Raw genomic sequence first — 20,478 nt, 5'->3', positions numbered from 1 at the left:
TTTTCCCCACGTGTGATCCCGCACATTTTGGTTTTCTTTTTTCTTTTTTCTTTTTTCTTTTTTCTTTTTTTTCTTTCTCTTAGAGAATCTTCGATCGGTCACCGTATCGTCATTTTTTCTTCTAATTTATGTGTTTTTAGTTTTCCATCCAAAGTTTCTATATCACAATTACAACTAAAATTATGGAGATTTGGTTTTAGCCTCCCACCGTGGTCAACTCCTATATCGTCATGTACCCAAATCTTAGTTTTCCACCAATTTTTTTGGTGAATTAATTTTCATCTACCACTCATCCACCATTTTCCTATTTTTTCCACCAAATTCTATTTTTCCTACCAAATATAGAGGTGAAAATAGGATTTGGTGTAATTAACACCATCTTATTAATTAACATATAGATGATGAATTTAACTAATTGCACCTGATTACCGACTTATTAGTATATTTATTGTAAATACATTAGTGTTAATAACTATATTAGTTTTTTTATTATTAATGAAAACATTAATTCTAATAATGCGGCATATGTTAGTTTTCTTGGTCGGCATCGAAATCTGATAAATCAAGGAAAACACCGTGAATTAAAAGGGAGACTGGTAGCACAATTGTGGGATAAACGTGCTCAAAACGATGATATTGAAGGTTATGATGGTGATGATGATGATAATAATGGTTGAATGAGATTTTTTTTATGATTTTAAATTAATTTATATTGTAATATTTTTATTCATGCAATAATTTATGAGATTATTGTTTCTGTATAATTTTATTGTATGTAAAATAATTTGAGTTCAAGTTATTCCATGTTTAGATAGTTTTTTAAAATTCATACAACAATTTGAGTTCAAGTTATATATATAAAAAAAAAATAACTACTTAAAATTGGATCTATAATTAATATTAGGAAATAAAATCTAGGGTTAAATACAAAAACACCCCTGTACTATGGACTTTGTATCATTTACCCCCCTGTACTACACATAAATACAAAAACCCCCCTCACATTGCATTTTTTCTAGAATATGACGAAAATATCCCTACTCAAGCATATATATATATATATATATATATATATATATATATATATATATATATATATATATATATATATATTTTGAGCCATTTTCCACTATATATTTTACCATTTTTAGTCAATTTTACGTTGAAAATTTTGGTATTTATATTTTTTTCTCCAAAACATCTAATTGCTTACATTTTTTTTATTTTCTAAATAAAACCTTTTATTTTTGTCATTTTGAGTTTCTTCATTTTTTTTTCTTAAATGTCTTCCGGTAGTTCAAACATCCTAAGATTACAAACATCTTTACAATCCTATTATTGTTGAAAATTTGAACTACCGGAAGACATTTTAGAAAAAAATTAAGAAATTCAAAAGGACAAAAATAAAAGGTTTTTATTCAGAAAATTAAAAAAAAAAATCTAAGTAATTAAATGTTTTGAAGGAAAAAATAAAAAAATAAAAATCCCCAAGTAAAATTGACCGAAAATGTTAAAAAATATAGTGGAAAATGGCTCAAACAGACGCTTATATTTATAGGTTTAGCAGGGGTATTTTCGTCAGATTTCGGAAAAAATATAATAGCAGGGGGGTTTTTGTATTTATGTGTAGTACAGAGGGGTAAATGATACAAAGTCCATAGTACATGGGTGTTTTTGTATTTAACCCTAAAATCTACTAAAATTACGATAAATATTAGATTTACAGTTTTAGGGTATATATGGTGAAATGCAATGGGAGACCAAAGCAAATCTCACTTCCTATAGGTGGTGAAATGATGAAATATTATTATTTTAATATTTAACCTAAAATTTTGGTGAAATCCATGAAGACCAAAAACACCATTTTTTCACAAAAAATGGTAGAAGGGTAAAATAGTGTGTTACTGGTGGGAGATGAACCCATATTTTTACCACAAAAAAATGATATTTAATGAAAAAATGGTAAAATCGGTTGAAGATACTCTTATTATTGTCTAAGATAGTAATATTACTTGTCTGAGTCTATACACGGCCACGGGTAGGATCGGTTCCGATTCCGGGTCGGACGGGTCCAACTTTTAGGGGACCCGTAACCGACCCGTGGGGGTCCGGGTCGGGTTCCATTCGGGTCCTCCCGGGTATGGGCCGGTTCCGGACCGAATTTTTAATATTTTGTTCAAAATCTTTTGAACAAAATATTCATTATTACAATTGATTAAATCCACTTCGATTCTTCGAAAATGAATTGCATTCCTAACCAGTGAGACATGGTAAATACTTGAAAAATAACTTGCAAGAATTGTATATAACATAACCTAAAAGTATAAAATGATTATAATAAATAATGTTAAATAGATTATTAATTATCATATTCATTATTATTATTAAATAATTTTAATTAAATTATTAACAAATATAATATAATAAAAAAATAAAATAAAGAAAATAAATAAATTGAAAGGACCTGAACTTAGTCCATTTTAAATCTTACGATTCGATTCAAATATTTCAATAAATGTAAATGTAAAAAAAATGATTAAATCATACGATCTACGATTTTATTTTTACAATTTTTACAAATTAATTTTTATTACTTTTTTAGAATAAAAACTCAATTAGAAAGATATTATTTAACTTATAAATAGTTAATTTGATTAATACGTCATTGTCAATAGTTGAGCTTAATCAATTTAAATTCTTGTATAAAGCTTGCGAATTGAAAGAACTTGAGGTTAACCGATTCAAATCTTACGATTAAAAGATTTATTCTTACAAGTTTTATGAATTATATTTTACTTTTTTTATGATAAAATTCAATCAAAAAGATACTACACTTTAATTTTGAAGAATCAATTCGATTAATATGTTCTTGTCAATACTATATCCCTTTAAATTATTATTAAAAGATAAATCATATCATAATATTTTAATTTTACTCGTTATGTATAGTTTTATTTTAAAGTAGGAAAATTATGGATGAGTTATAATCTATTTTTGTGAAAACAAACACCATCTATATTTTTGTTATAAATATGTTCTTGCCAATAATTGTGCTATGATAAAATGATCAATAATTTTAATAAGTTCTTGTCAATAATTGAGGTTAATCGATTTACATCAATTGAAATGGGTTATAATCTTTTTTTTTTTAAATAAACATCTTATTTTATTTTTCATTCGAATTTTTCCCACTATCGATTTTAATAACATAGTAAGTTTGTATCAAGTCATGTATTTATTTATATATTAAATTGATTCAATATTTTATTTTTTCAATAATGGAGATTATATTGAATATAGTAACTGATAGTAGATGTTAGGAACTTGGAAGTATTGACCCTCAATTGTTTATATTTTTAAAAACTTATTCTATTACATTTGTTAATAATTTAATCAAAATTATTTAATAATAATTCATATGAAACTTAATAATTTATTTAACATTATTTATACATCAATTAAATCATTTTATTATAAACATTTATTGCTAAATAATTATCAAACATCTTCTTTGGCCCAGTGGTTAGTACTATCAATACCATGCAAGAGTCTCGAGTTCAAGTCCTCGAGCCGGGTCCCACAAAAAGACCCCTCGGGTCCTCAAATACAAGTAAGGGTGAGCAAGTCGGACCCATCAATCCATTGAACCCGCCAAACCCGTGAAGATCCGTTCCGCTAGGACTATATATATATATATATATATATATATATATATATATATATATATATATATATATATATATAACAAAATAGGATAAAAGTCGTTATTGCTCATATAATAACATCAACAAAGTTTAAAATTTGAATCCCTAATTTCTAAAAATACTAATCTATCACTCATAATCTTCAAGATCAATGTCACTTAAATCATTTTCACCCACCAATTTCAAACAAGCGTTTAAATTTCTAGGACCTAATATGTAAAAAAAAACATATTAAATAGTATTGAAATCCGTTTTTCATGCTCTGATTATGTGAATATTTCGTTTCCTTCTTTTTTCTTTTATTTTTTTATTTGTTTTTAATTTTTTTTAATACTTTGACTAATATCGTATCGTATCATGATATGGCGATACGATACAATATCTCGCAATATTTACCGATATTTATGCACAAACGATACAGAGCATGAGTTGTATCGTTTTGATTGGGACCGTACCGTCTCCTGATATATATCGTGGTATCTCGCGAGTTTAACTACTATGTTGTTTACAAATTTGCCTCTATTGATAGTCACTTTTGTTATTAGGGTCGATTATTGAATTTGAATGTCAAATTCAAGAATTAAGTAGTAACTCACATGTGCGATGCACGGGGATTAATTAAAAAAAAACAAAATGAGTTAATGTAGAAAACCAACGAAGAAAAAATATGTCGAGAATGTAAATAATAGAATTAAACAAAAAAATAAAAAAATTGTATGTTAATTTATCGATAAAAAGTCTACATAAAAAATAAGCTGACAATGTTCTACACACCATTCACGTTGAAATGTAGCAAGTAACTCCCAGACTAAAATCAAAGCAATGTACCAGTCTTGCACATGAATCTGAATGTGTTGTTAATGAAGACCATGAAACTACAATCAGATATACGATCAGAGGACGAATAATCTGTTTTTTTCATCATTTTCAATAAAAATAAAATTTGAAGACATTACGTAGATAAAGAATACTGATATATATATATATATATATATATATATATATATATATATATATATATATATATATATATATATATATATATATATATATATATATATGTGTGTGTGTGTGTGTGTGTGTGTGTGTGTGTGTGTGTGTGTGTGTGTGTGTGTGTGTGTGTGTGTATAAAAAAAAAATTCGAATATTTCTTTGAACACGACGTTGCTAGTAATACTGGACAACTCACCGTATTCACCCTTAATTAAAATCTTTATTCCAGATCTACTCTTCACCCGATAAAACGCTACATACAATTGACCGTGACTGAAAATATGCCTTGGAATGTAAAATCCAACGAGCGGGTTTGGCCTTGACTTTTGTTTATTGTCATGGCAAATGATATAATCACCGTATATTGTCGTCTTTAAAATTTAACTGGCAATGTGGAATTCGAAGATATCAAAGTCATCTGATGAATAAATACCATGTCGTCAACATTCTTACCGGACAATACCTTGCAACTAATTACGTGCATGCCCAATCTTTCAACTTTGAGACAAGTTCCATTGCACAAACCTCTCGCTTGTTAGATATTCCTAATGAGCATGACATGAACGCCTTTCTTTAATTTCAACTTATGCGAGGGAAGACCGGAGTACGATATTGTATTGAGAAACTCGGTTGAGTAAATTTCTCCATTAATCTCGGAACCTGCTTCGTCCAAGCACAGGCTGTCAGAGCTCAGGTAAACCTTTTCTTCTTCTTCAATTAGCGACGACAGATAATTGTTCAAATATATACACTCTCATTTGTAGGCCTCAGAATGGACCTCCCCTGAAAGAAATGAGGATTGACAATGCTATTCAGCAAATCCGGATACACGAACTGCAGGAGCTCTGAAAAAGCATGTCCTCAGGAATTTCAATTGAGGCTTCATTATCATTGTAATCTCTAGCTTCAACGTTTCCAATTCTCAGAATCCATTCAGCAAATTCTCTTATTTCATCTTCATTAGACGAAGATGCATCCGACTGAAGCCTCGTGTTCTTGTGCAACCTCATGACACGACATTCTCTCTACAATGGTGATGAATTGATCGTAGCATGTACGATGTCTTGCTTCAATGCTTTAAGTACAACAAGTAATATCTGTCTAAAGACACCACCAAGAACGATAACCTTACCACCAAAAGGTTTTTCAGAAGTCAAAATCGATCGCATGGTTCTGTCCAATGCTTCAAAACAAAACTGATGCATCATCGGGGCATTATCCCACATAATAAGTTTTGCTTCAATCAACAGCTCTACTTGAGGACTTTGTTGTTTGATGCTTCAAGTGGAGCTCTCATGCACAATTATCGTGAGTTCAAATCTAGAATGTGTTGTTCTACCACCCGGAAGGAGCAATGAAGCAATACCGCTCGAGGAAACATTAATGACAATGCCCTTCTCAAAACGAACAACGACGGAAAGTGTGTTCCAATAAATGTCTTCTCGGTGCCCCCATGGCCGTACATGAAAAATATACCTCCACTGTTCCTCGACACTGCATTCATGATCGTGTCGTAAAAAAAATTTTGGTCAAGCGTTATTAACGATAAGAAATTTTGAAGTTCGGCAAGCATTTCAGAGACGTCATAATCCAATTCATCAAGTATTAACCTATTCTTTGTGTCGTCTAGCGTTGACTGTATCGGTACAGGCATATGTGCATTATTACGTAAACTCTTACCATTGCTCTGCAGTATTTTTTCAATCTCAATGAGGGTGTAATTCTTCAAGCTGTCATCCGATAAGGTTAATGTTGCACAAATTATAAATAATGCTATGCAATACCAAGAATAATGTGGATTATTTAAACATACAAATAATAATTATATCTTTACGACAATTATCGTACATGAATTATGGTTTTTCAATTATGGTTTTTCAATTAGATATATGTATATATATCTGGATTATTATGACGCTTTTGATGTCTGTAAATCATGTCATCAGATAACTCCGACCAACATTTTTCCCATACATACTCAGACCTGCTCAAATCATTCGCTAGTAAAAGAATAGCGAACAATAATCTTGTGCAGTATACGCTCGCCCATTTGCGTACTACCTTTATACCGTCAATGTATTATTTGTCATCCTGCAACAAACCTAATATGTAGCATGCGTCCCTAAAGGTATCATAGACATTCATATTCACACTTCTGAGTTCTTCATAACTTCTGCAACCAACTTGAATATTAAGCAACAACCTCAGATGATAGTCTTCTCCCTTCACTAGGAGAACATTATTAATTCTTCCGATCAAAAATATTTTTTTTCGTGGCTCCCATGACATAGACTCATCATAGTAAACGAATTGTTGTGGTAAAACGCGTACTTGATTGATCTGGCTTCCGGAAACCGCTTGCTTGCCTCAAACCATGCTAAGAGCATACTTTGTTTGGCAGATGGTCTATTGACTACATTATGCAAATGTTGATTTTCGTGATACACAACCATTGACAATGAGGTAGGTGGAAGCTCAAATGAATCACGAGGGGATCTATGGAATGAATATCAAACCCCAACAACCTCCAACTGGTCTCGCATGCAAATAAGTACTTGCAAAAATTATTTTAAAAATATATAAAAAAAAAAAATTCACATTAGTTTAAGTAAACATGAATTATTTTTTAAACAATATATAATATATTGTGAAAGAAACGAATATATACATGAATAAACATTAAGTCAAAAAAAGATTCATTTTAACGATAAGGTAAGTAACATCACAAGTCGGAAATATACCTACAATCGTAGTACATCTTTATCTCATCGCGTATTAGTTCACCGTCATTCGTATTACGGGACTGATAAAATGCAGCTATAACTAGATCATTGCCCTTGTTGACATATTTGAGCAGAGCTCGATGTTGATGTGGGCTCTGTATTCAACAGTAGAGCACAATTTTAAGGAACGACATACCCATTGTCCAATATTGTTTTCTTCTTCGTTATTGTCCGACCGTCTTCCCTTATTTTATACGAATGGTATCCTTCATCATCGGTCTCATTATGTTGCACAAATCTCTTTGGAAAGCTCTTGGTGCAAAGACCATCCTTCATGCAGGGAGAATTCATGTTCGCATGTCCGCATGGTCCGTGGATCATGTTTTTTTTACCAACTTATACATTTTCCTATCGCAAGTCTTATCGGGTATTTTGACACATATTATTCGATCAATATCGTCCGAACATTTGGTCTTATCGTTGTTATGCAACCAAAAAAGGATGTGCACATGCGGCAAACCACGTTTTTGGAAATCAATGGTGCAGGCGTCTGCAATTTGAAATGAAATAACAAATTAAAAATATTATAGTTTAATAGCAATAATTAGATATTTTTAAAACTAAAATAATTTTATACATTCATGTCGTATGGAGTTTTAAATAATGATTTGAGAATTTGGTACTTACATGATATAATCCGTCCGAAAATATGCCCTTGTTTGAAATATGAGAGCAGATTGTCTAGTTTCATCTCTAACACTGGACAAATAATATCAGGTCGATCTTCGGGATGCAGATTTATATCTCTCAACACCCTTTGTATTCTTGTCCACTTCGGGTATAGTGATGGAAATCCAATCCAATTGCATATTTGGAGGGCGTCCATGAAGTTGTTAAACGTATATCTGAGACCGTTTGTAAAAGTCAATGGAAGAACTATGTGCATTTTAGCAGATGTGCCTTCACCATCACCCTTGACAATCATTTTCTGAAGTCCCTTATATATGTCAACCCTAAGCTTGTCCTGATTAAATTTAATGAAATTCAGTCGTTGAGATTCTATCATTGAAAAGCCATCAATTTGAAACTGTTGATATAGCATTTTCGAGTTCAACAGTACTTGACTCTCTCCATTTCTTCTTTGCATCATGTATGCAAAAAATTCTCTCATGCTCACACATCTTCGTTTCCGGTTAATATTTGAAGTAGACTCTCTCAAATGAATATCAACTATATACCCATCTTCATCGTAAGAAAAGATCAAGGGGTACTATAAGGGGGTATAATTCACTAATGCGTTGAAGCCTCTTTGACTGCGTTTCAACCACAATGTCCTTTACACCCTCTTGGTTATCAAAGTCACGAACAATGAGCGCTGCAATTTCACTGGCATTTGGTAGATTATATGTCTGACCATCAGTACTTTTGTAGCACCCCTTAAATTTTATTATGTGTACGTGTGTTAGATAATACATAATGTGATACACACACACACACACACACACACACACACACACACACATATATATATATATATATATATATATATATATATATATATATATATATTATTGAAGTTTATTTACTAGAAAATAATATAGTGAAATTTATGTGGCTTAGATGTTATTGATAAATGAAGTTGGGGAATAAGAGTAAATAAGCTAATCTAAAAGGGCTGATATGATATTAAGGAATAGTTAAGGCAGATGACAATTCTATATATTAGAAACTTAAGGAGGAAGAATCTGACGTTAAACGGATAATTATGAGACTAATTAGAATTTTAAGGAGAAGACACGTAAGAGAAGTGATGAGTCATCTTCTTCCTTCACCTTCATCTGATCCAGCGATTCTTTAAACCCCCAACCCCCCCCCCCCCCCCCCCGCCCCCGCCCCCCCAGCGTATTAACTGTACACCATCTCCCATCGAATTTTCAGCAAGAAATCGCAAACACGAAATATCATCTACCAAATCATAAAGAGAAATCAAGAAGTAAGAAGAAGCTAAGATTCAATCAACGAAGAGAAGATGGTGACTTGACGACCTTTCCGATGAAGTTTCAGCGAGTGGGGTTTAGCATTAGAAAGCCCCCTGTACAGGCTTTAGTTTGGTGGAAATTCCTACCCGTTTGATTTGGTGACGATTGCTCGATTTGGTAAAAAATTATTCAGACTACTGCTAATTTCATATTCCAATTTGAGGTATTTTGACTTCGAGTTTCGATTTCGTTTATGGATGAAAATTGTAGAATAGGCTGAATATTGTTAGAATAATTGATTTTCCGCAATTTTAGAACCCTTTTTGAAACTGATTTTAACACTACAGTAGCTTCAAAGATTTTCGAAAATAAAACTTGTCGATGTTACTCTGATTTTCGGAACACAATTTGGGAGTTTTGGAACTCAAATTTTATAAGCGTTTCTTCTCAAACATCATAGATTTTATGGAACATGTTAATTATATGCTGAAGATCGTTCCATATGATCGAGTCCTATAGGCTTTTTGATCGGAGGAATATGGGAGTTGAAGCTGTCAATTCGGGCAGCTCGTATGATTAATCTTGTGGGGTTGTTTCCTTTGTATTCGAGTCATAATTTGAGTTCAATGTCTTATGTCCATTTGTAGATGAAGTCGTCATATATGAACAAATTTTGTTGGTCTTCGTTCTCGTTCATTAATCTGGTAAAATAAACGTGATGGTTATGTGTTAAGTTTTGATGTTGGTTACGGGGTTAGATTAAATTAGAATTGGTAAGTGAATATTCAGCCTTAAGAACATATAAAGCTAGGACAAACATAGAGTGAATATTAACTTATTTTAATAGTTTAAATACTGCATAGGTGATGATATCGAAGAACCGTGATCGACAAGTACTCTTGATTGGACCGAGGTGAGGGTTCTCTTGCTTGACCTTTTCTGGGAATATGGTGGACTCGGGTAATTGTATCGCTCGAGTACTTGGATTTTGCTCTCTTTCATTGAATTGATCTATTCATTATCATTTTGATTATCGTTATTTGAAATTGATTGGATTATGTTGAGCTTGAGATTATTTGAGAAATACTATCTTATCGAGAGTTCAATTCTTTGATTTTCATTTCCTTCGATAATAATTATTGAGTGATCGGTATAAAATTCTTTGAAGCCGATCGTTTTCCTTCAAGTTCTATTTAATGGTCTAAACTTCATGTTTTGAACCATCAAGCCTTTCTTTGAGCCATTCACTAGATCATGTATCTCCTAAATTCTATTGTCTTTGAAATTCGGATATAATCAAATAATATGGTCTTCTTATATGATCGATAAAGTCCGTTTGCGACGCCTCAAGGACAATGGATATTGATGGGATCGGGGCTGTTTGGAGGTGATCGCTGGGCGGTATCGGGCCGACAGTGGGTAGTCTCTCCAACAGTACCCACATAGGTTTAGACCCGTACACAATTGGAGGTTAGTTGGGTTTCGGGCTAAACCGGCATGCGCCCGTGCATGCCACATTGCATTACAGGGTCATTCCCGGTTCGGTGAATAAGGTAGTAAACGGCTACGGAAGTTACAAGGTAGGTGTATTCTTATCTCTATTGATCGGAAAATCGATTGGTCATTCTTACTAATATTCTTGAATTTCTTATCGAATCATAATCTTTAATCGCTTCTATTTTCCGATATCATCAATTGGTTCGATCATCATACTTTCTCTCAGATCATGAATAACTTATATTTCACCTCACTAAGTCTTCTATGACTTATCCCTCTATTTTATTCTGTTATATTCTCAGACTCAGGTGCAGGCTTGAATGAATCAGAGGAATTCCCGTCCGAGTAACTACCTTGTTTATATTTGTACAATAGTAGTTTGAATTAAGTTCCCAGTAATTGATGCATGTATGATATATATATATATATATATATATATATATATATATATATATATATATATAAATATATATATATATCAACGTTTGCATTACTCTAGAATAGAAACAACTATTATATATAACAGTTATGACTCTTTGTACTGTACCTTGCTATACGCAAGGGTGTTGATAAATAAATCGTACGTACTTTTCTGAATGATAGATTGATTAGTATTCAAAAAATCAAACAATTTCTTTCAATATTATAGCTCGACAAACGCTTCACATAGAAGGCGGGCGTCACAACTTCTGCTCTTAACCAGTCTTAGTTTGATACCTGTAGTTCCATCTATAGCAATACGATCGCGTGAAGCTCTGTATGACCCCCACAAGTACGTTCAAATCATTAATCATATCTTTTATCGAAGACACTATTGACATATCTAAATTATTAGAATTGTTTCCGGATCTGAAATATAACAGAGTAATAATTACTAGCCATTCGAAAAAATGATGACGCCGAAATATAGATAAACAACATGCAATTTTTACCTGACAACATCAATTCAATTTTGAACTTCATTCTTTGTGTCGAATATATAAAGTTGTGCAAATTTTGGCGTTGTACCCTCCTCCGGTAATAAACTACCCAACAAATGGTAATTTTGACTGTGTAGGAAAAAAGTGTACGGACCGGGACTGTTCTTTACAGCTGTCTGTATTTTGCCACCAAGAGAGGTAAAAGAGAACATCATTTTATATTATTTTGGAAGTTCCTACTGCATCTATCCCTACCGAATAAGATACTCGAAGTATATTTGGAGGATCCTTCAATTTGAGCAACTGGATTTTACCGTTCATGCAACAAAGTGAAAATTTTGGTGATTCTATTTCACATTGTCTGGCAAGTCTCTCGTCGTACCTTATCATCGCACCGCATGATTGACAAACGCAGTTTTGTTCACCAAGGTCGTCGTAATCTATGAGTATTTATCAATGTATAAAAAAATGACCAGAATTTGTAAACGAAACGACTGATGCATAAACATTATTTGAACTAGTAAAAAAAATATTGCCAACCGTCATAATCAGCAGAATCATTGCTATTGTCATCATTTGAAACATATTCAAAATTTACAAAAACAAACACATTAAGACGAAGACAATTTTAATTCCCATATAGACTTCATATTAAACAATAGTTGATGGTTACTATTCGACAAATGAATACTAATATTTACCTTCACTATATGAACTAATATCTTGTATAGTCACATTACAACGCATCTATTGAATTGATAAAAAATATATAATAAATAACGTACCAGTTTGTACAGATCATAACGCGTAATTATTTTTGTAAAATACGGTATCGAGTCATTATCCATACCTTCAGCATCATCAATATTGAGATTCTCTTGAATTGCAAAGGGCTGGTACATATACATATTAAATAACCAATGACATGAATCACACCTCCATGCGGATCCATTGGTTCCACACTTATTTGCAGGAATACATCATTTATGTATAAATACATCATCGCATAAACCTCAACAAAAGAAAGATTTGAAATCTTCTATTTCAACCATCCAACATACAATGCATGATCTGAACGACTTTGATTAATCCCCTGCATGCGACGCGCATACATGGATCAAAATTATGGACAAAATACGCATTGCAAAGTACACAGAGTTTGGACTGAGCGCAAACAAATATTTTGATCGTCATAAAGTCATAAAGTACGAACGGCTTTGTATGATAAACTGCATGAAAAACATTAACAAAGTATATTAAAATTAACAACCCGAAAGAAAGAAGTACAAATAGTACTCATATGTGTATATATAAAAATAATTATGAATATAAAATTATGTATATATAATTATAATAATCTATAAAAAGGATGAAAAAAATATAATATGAAAACATATAGTACGAACATTGTGCACTTTGTAATGGAATGGTGGTATTGAAAAATGAAATCAATGTGGAGGGATTTAAATAGTATTGAGCATGAACCATATTTTATGAAAAAAATAAAAACTCCAAAGATTTATATATTAGTAGAAGAAATCAAATCACACAAATAAAGAAAACAACCCAAAAAAATAAGATAATAACTTCTAAAAAAAATCTTGCAATATAATTTTTTTAACTGTAATGACACATTTTTTAAAATTGAATTTTGAATTGAAAATTAAACTAAATCAAGTAAAGATCACATGCAGGGAAAAAAAGTCAAAAACTTGCCTTAGAATAAGATACATTTCATACATTTAAAAAAAATCTTGTAGTAAATAACAAACACGTGTTATATGATATATAATTAGTTGATTTGAAGAATATTGAAGAATATTTATTATTGATTAGATATTTTCCATAAATTAGTCATTGCTATTAAAATCAATCATCTCAAATATGTAAGAAATGAAATATAACATAAAATCGGAAAATTGATTGACAATTTATGTTAAATAAAAATTTGAAACTTAATATAAAATTTGAAATCCGAAAATTAAAAAAGGAATTCAAAATATAATAATGTATTAATACAATCGTCGTTTTAATATAATAATGTATTAATAACAAAAATATAATTTTATAAATTAATCCAGTAAAATTGATTGAACTTATAATAAAAATACGCAATTTCAAATTATTATTAAAAAAAAATTATTCTATATTTATTAAACAGTACAATGTGAAAATAAAATATTTTTGTTAATAAAAAAAAAGTTATTCAATGGGTATTCGAATATTCCAATATTTTGAAAAAAAAAAAAAAAAAAAAACTGTATTCTTTTAAAACTTTTTGAATATTAAAAAAAATTGAAAATTATTTGAATATTCGTAAAAACAAACTGAGTATCCTATTTTTTTTTTTTAAAGATAGTCAATAAATATATTTTGAAATATTGAAACTATAAATAAGATAATATTTTTCGAATTTATAGAATAATAAATTTGGAAATAATATATACATGTGGTAAATGTTTAAATGATTGTACGAATGTTAAATAGGAAAGAACTTAAATACATACTAAAATTAAAATGCCAACTAACCAATTGAAGAAAGCACATCATCAAGTGAACTCCAACTAAGCAATTTGGAGGTATGACATAGACATTTGCCACATGTTACATATAGGGCATAGATCCTCTTTATATATAGATATATAGATTAGTTTAAATATATATTTTTTTACATTTTAAAAATTTTAAAACATTTTTCAATTTTACCTTTCTCGAAAAAATGAACCGAATAGTTATGTTCGCTAATCAGTACAAATTTTCGATTTACCGAAATTCCGATACGATATTACTGAATGACCACCCCTATTTATATATAAATTCAAACTATATAAGAAAATAATTCAAAAATATAACTATAACGATGTGTAAATTATAAGTAACTCAAACGAAAGGGCAAAATTCGTATACACTACACACATCCAAAGACGTCATCTGCTCTCAGGTTTCTCTCCCAAATTCTCATATCTTTTTCTGCTGTTTCCGCATATACATACATCGATTTTTATTTGTATAAATTTTTGATCCCTAATTGTTTCGAAGCTCGTGGAATATTCTTCGGCATCCAAACCTTTTGGAATACAAACGCTTACTTGTGACAATTTATTTCATTTTCATATTAATATAGAATCACTGATAACATGATTTATTTATATTTTATATACGTACGTGTAGCTTCTTCTGACTTGTTAATATTGGTTTTACATATTTAAGAACTACTACTACTACTTATTATATATATCATTAGCAAAGGCAATTAATGGTAAAACAAATATATGTATGATGAAATGGTTATATATATGATCACAAGCCATAAATATATATTCTAAAGATAAATTTTAAGAAATTGATTAATTAGGATAACTTTAAACTTGCAGTCTAGTGTCAAGAATTAAAGTTGTAATCTGAATTACTGTAAACAATCGAACACGAAAATTAAATAAACCGATTCTAACTTGTGAAGCTTAGAACATGACCCACGAGCTTCACTCCATTCCAATCGACGATATATTAAGTTTCTCTCCATTTCAAAGCAAAGCGAGTACGATCAAATTCACTCCGGTCACAATTCGGCAATTCCGATAAAGTTGTCGCATGCCATTCGTCTCGATTACTATGACAAACCTCCAATTTCACTTCCTCCAAATCTCGAAACCACCACAACTCATTATTTTTTAATTGATCTAAATTTTTATTGTCTTCTCGAGCTTCTTTCTCTTCAGTTAGAATCTTCCACAAACGCTCAATAACTTCCATCGCCCAGCTGTCCCCTTCATTGTCGTAGTACGGGAACTCACCTACGTACCTTGGCCGACAAATACTAAGGAAACCATTTAAACTAGACGGAAAAGAATATGAAAGAAAAAGAATATTCAAATTCTCCACCACTACATATTTATCACCATCACGACCATTAATGTGGATATTATTCTCCGGAATTATATAGTTATTAGAATAAATCAAACGATCAACATCCAGATAAATTTTGGATTGGCTTAACAACTCGAGCATTTCTTTCAACTTGACGAAAAACAAAGGAGCTTCATTCGAAGGCGTGCACGATATGCATATACATGATTCCCACTCTTTGGAAAACGTTGCAATAGAGATGGATGGGACAAAATTTCCTGAATATTCAAAATAGACCATGTTTGGGGCATCGATAAATACCCGAATTCCTTTGAGTCCATCACAATAGAAGAATTCCAAGTTTTCGAGACTGGGGAATTCACACGACGACAAGTGGCACAATGACGATTCGACACCTGCGAGTTTTAAGTCTTTCAGGCTAAAAAAATGTGCTCCATTGTTCAACAAAATATTACCGTTACTGATGTTGATGGTTTCGAGAGATGGGTGGTGGATTTCGATGCTGCAAAGTTCCTCATCCGATTTTCGACCTAACAAGTCGAAATAAAATTTCAACTTCTTGAGACTGCGAAGATCATTCACCACCGTAAGTTTTTTGAAGCTTAAAAATCCGTGTACATCTAAATTTTCGATCGAGGGGCAGTTGGAGATAATTTTCCGTAAAATAACCTCGTCCTCGATCGAGACTCGTTGGAGAGTAAGTGATTTTAGATGCTTGAGGGGTACTAATCTTTCAATAGACTTTTCATCCAGCAAGAATCTTTCGACATGCAAAAGTTGGAGGGATTCGGATCCAAATACAACAGGTGGCAGTTCGACCCGACCCGGGCAATGCTCAGAGAGAATAGAGAGATGGAATTTCTTCGTACCCGTATTTTTTAGTACCGGGGACCATTTCTCGAGAAACGGTACGGATTCATAATCCAAATTGCCGAGCGATGTAGAGAGGTGAAATTCCTCCACGCACACATCTTGATCGTGGTATCGCTGTAAAGTATTGTCGACAATGGTTAAAAACTTTTTTTTATTTTCTCTATTTCTTCCACGAACACGGTAATAATATCCATCCTCCCTTGAAGGTGGTGTGTATGTAAAATCAAGATTAGGGCGAGTGCACCAAATGTAACGCCATTGTTTGGACAAGACAGAGGTTCGAGTAGCTTCCTTTTGGGACAGGAAATACAATATCTTGCGCAATACGTCATTTGGCAACTCCGATATCCTGTCCATTATTCACCCTCTCATAAACCCTAGATTTTGTTTGTCGATTCAATAAACCCTAATAATCACAGGACACGTTCTTATAGTTTTTGTCTTCAACTCTGTAAACCCTAATTACAAACCCTAAAAAAATTCGCCGCCTCAATCAATAAATAAATATAGAAAAAAAAAACTTTTTAATATAGGTTAGTATTCCGATTAGTTTGTAATACATATAACTTGTTATAACTCTACAAAGGTAGTCGGCGTCAAAAAAAGAAAAAAAAAAAAAAAACCTACAAAGGTAAGACTTACATTGAATTCCTTTCTTGCTGTACTATTTTCCTTCTTTTGGGATTCCACATTGTATCTATTTGCTAAGTTATTGTTTGCAGCATGTAAACTTCGACAGACACCTTATGGATTCATTTTGCAATTTCTGAAAAATTAGAAACGCATTGTATAGTAAATTTCCAAATATTTAAGTTGCTTTCCTAATTATTTACATGATTTAATGATCAATTACAAATTAATAGTTGATAATAATATTTAGGGGTTTTTACAAATAAGCCCATCAATGGTTACTTATTCATAAAGGGATCCAGACAAAAAACTTCTTGACCAATAAGTCCACACATGGTTCACATTTTTGTAAATGACTAAAATAACCTCATACTTTAATATGCTCCAATTTCATCCTTAACTTAATTTAACTTCAATTTGACCCCAAATTTCACAAATTATTCAATTTTGACCCAAAACTTTTTTTTTCTCAATTTTTTTTTTCAAAACTTTTTTTTTCCGCCGGATTCCGGCGTTGACTTTTCAAAAAAAAAAATTCTTCTTTCGGATTTTTTCGCCGGATTCTGGCGTCGACTTTTTTGAAATTTTTTTTTTTTCTTCTTTTCTTTCTTTCTGTAACTTTTTTTTCCGCTTAAACAGTAATATTGCTGTGATTGACTGTAATATTAACTATATTACTGTTAAACACAGTAAAATTAACTAAACTATAATTTAACACAGTAATATTGCTATATTAATCTCTAGCACAGTAATATTAACATAACAAAACTCATTATTATCTATATAATATATAAAAGTTGAATTTCACACCTAATTGATTGACATTTGTCAATTTCAATTGATGACATGTATTCAATTTCATCACATGTGGCAACTTGATTGGTGAAAATAAATCATCAAAAAACATGTCATCATTTCCAAAATTAAAGATAATTAAATATATTTTATTATTTTATTAATATATTTATATCCTACCATTTATAAAATCTCTAAGTATATCAACTTTCTTGGAAACTATAAATAGATTTATTTTTGAATTTAATTTTAATAGTAATTAATTTAATTTATATTTAATTAAATTCAATTTAAAGCTTCTTTTATTATTGTTGCATGATTGGTGATGTTACGGAAATTATGTATTTTAATTAATTAATTTGGATTTATATTAAAAAATATGCATAATAAATCATTTATATATTATACATTTTACATGAACATAACCACATAAATTCATTTTTTTGTACTAATTTAATATTATATATTAACATTATCCGTAAAAAGAATGATACATGTTCGAATTTACTATATGGCGGAAATTGACACTATTTTTTTTGCCTGCCATGTGTGCAGTAATATTATCCAATTATTTACCATATTAAACATTATACTACATGAATTTCATGTTATTGTTTTAACTTTTATTTTTTCTTCACCGAATCCAGTGACAATAAATTTTACAATTGATTTAATTTTTTGAATTAAATAATAATTAAAATACAAACTTTCTCATGATTATACTAATAAATTGAAGAACATAAGTTAAGTTTAATCAATTGATAAAAAAAATATTTAGTTTATATATTTCAAAATATGACAATACTATTCTAATTCTTCGTTTATTCACTTTATTTAATACCAAAAATTAAGAATATCAATTGTTTTGTTTAAAATGTAGAATGATCGTATATACTATATACCGTATTCTACTAATAAATATTTCTCTATAACTTTGATCGATATAATTAAGTACATATCTAGAGCAACTCCAACTCAAAAGTATCAAAATGATTTTGCAAATAATTATGTGATCATATTTAATATGCTCTAACCATTGGTATTAAATGGTTGTTAATTAAAAATAATTAAATTGATTTATATATCTAACTGCCACATGTCATAATCTAAATGGACACTGAGGTGGTTAAAATCATAACTCATATTTGATATTTTATTCCACATGAAGTATTTTTAAATTCCGAAAGATGAAATATCAAAATGTAACCCTTATTTCATAACTCTATTGTAATTAAAATTACTATTTTTTAGTATGAAAATTGTGGTTAAAGGTTTTAATAGCCTATTTAATAACCCCACTCGAGGTGTTAACTTTAAATAGTTTACATTAACAAATACAATATCAATCGGCAAATCAGTAGTTTCTACGATCCATTTTTAGTTACAAACTCAATAAGATATTTATATATTATATAAATGACTACAATTATATAAGAAATAATTGCATAATTATGTGTGTGTCTTTCCAAATCTAGAAAGTTTGATGCAATATTGTTGCTATGGATGGAAAAAGTTATCAAATTTCAAGTATCATAGTATACCAATAAAACATTATCTAACAAATATCAAATTAGTGGTTATCATTTCATTTGACATATTGAACTTATACGAGATTTACTACAATCCATTATAGTGTGGGTAAAGATATAGACATACTATCACGGAAAAAAAATGTTTAACTACAAATATTCTGACTAATTTTTAAAATTAAAATTTTAAATCATAGGAAAATAAAAATATTAATGTAGGGTATTATGGCGTAAATAATTGATTATTAAATATTTTAACACCGTATATGTCTTACTATATTTTGATATTGGAATACATGAGTTCTTTTGTCTAACTTACAAGCTATGTATGTAAATTAGTGAAATATACTTAAGTTTTCTATTTCCCCATCATATATAATAAGATATTTATTTTTTTAATTTACATTTTTAAAATATTTATAAAATAAAATTGTTTATTTTATAATGTTTATAAGAATCTAATATCGTTTCTATATCTCTATTTTTTTTTAAATCACAATATATTCGACTGATTTAAACAAAAAATCAATTAATTTTTATTTTTTCATTTATTTTTTATATAAGTGATCCGCTCCAAAAACGACGTGGCTGAATGCCTTCCCTGCTATGACGATGAACCTGCAAAGAAAGGGAAATCGGACTGATGCCGGAGTTAGCACTCCGACGATCAAATCAGTATATGTAGCAGTGTTTTTGTGGGATGTGTCGTATTATATTTTTGATATGACTTATTTTTAATACATATAAAAACTTTTCTTCCATTTGGGCCTCTAACCCCTTTTATAGTGTTTTGGCGGGATTGCTCCCCAGCTTCCTCGGACCCTGACTCGGAGGACCTGCTTTCGGCGGGGTTTCCCCCTTTCGGCCGGTCGGTCCGGGCCATCATGGACTCCCTATTCCATAGGTATCATTATACCCACAGGTCTATCCCCGTGTACTTCCCGGCCGCACATGGTCATTCGATCATT

General features: G+C 30.6%; 2 protein-coding genes across 2 annotated transcripts; both read right to left on the bottom strand.

Moving 5' to 3' along the window:
* Positions 1-5,232: 5,232 nt before the first annotated feature.
* Positions 5,233-12,724, bottom strand: LOC148765903 (uncharacterized). The gene is made up of 8 exons (XM_088812410.1): positions 12,667-12,724; positions 12,084-12,256; positions 8,108-8,444; positions 7,813-7,970; positions 7,439-7,575; positions 6,064-6,427; positions 5,533-5,722; positions 5,233-5,408 (listed from the first exon to the last, which is right to left on the bottom strand). Exons 1-8 carry the CDS (start codon positions 12,722-12,724, stop codon positions 5,233-5,235), a joined length of 1,593 nt encoding a protein of 530 aa, XP_088668536.1.
* Positions 12,725-15,323: 2,599 nt separating this feature from the next.
* On the bottom strand, positions 15,324-16,913 carry LOC105961318 (putative F-box/FBD/LRR-repeat protein At1g78760). Its single transcript, XM_012985551.2, has one exon. It carries the CDS (start codon positions 16,911-16,913, stop codon positions 15,324-15,326), a length of 1,590 nt encoding a protein of 529 aa, XP_012841005.2.
* Positions 16,914-20,478: the final 3,565 nt, after the last annotated feature.

This window comes from Erythranthe guttata, chromosome 13 (assembly GCF_056151865.1).
Source record: "Erythranthe guttata isolate IM_541 chromosome 13, IM_541, whole genome shotgun sequence".
Taxonomy (NCBI): Eukaryota; Viridiplantae; Streptophyta; class Magnoliopsida; order Lamiales; family Phrymaceae; genus Erythranthe; species Erythranthe guttata.
Note: the sequence above shows the minus strand (reverse complement) of the source record. Positions and strands in the feature narration are given on the sequence as shown.

Coding starts and splice junctions, on each gene's coding strand:
- LOC105961318 (XM_012985551.2), bottom strand. CDS start 16,913: ATGGACAGGATATCGGAGTTGCCAAATGACGTATTGCGCAAGATATTG.
- LOC148765903 (XM_088812410.1), bottom strand. CDS start 12,724: ATGTATATGTACCAGCCCTTTGCAATTCAAGAGAATCTCAATATTGAT. Junction 5,723..6,063: donor CATTAATGTTTCCTCGAGCG/GTATTGCTTCAT, acceptor TCACCATTGTAG/AGAGAATGTCGTGTCATGAG. Junction 5,409..5,532: donor GCTTTTTCAGAGCTCCTGCA/GTTCGTGTATCC, acceptor CGCTAATTGAAG/AAGAAGAAAAGGTTTACCTG.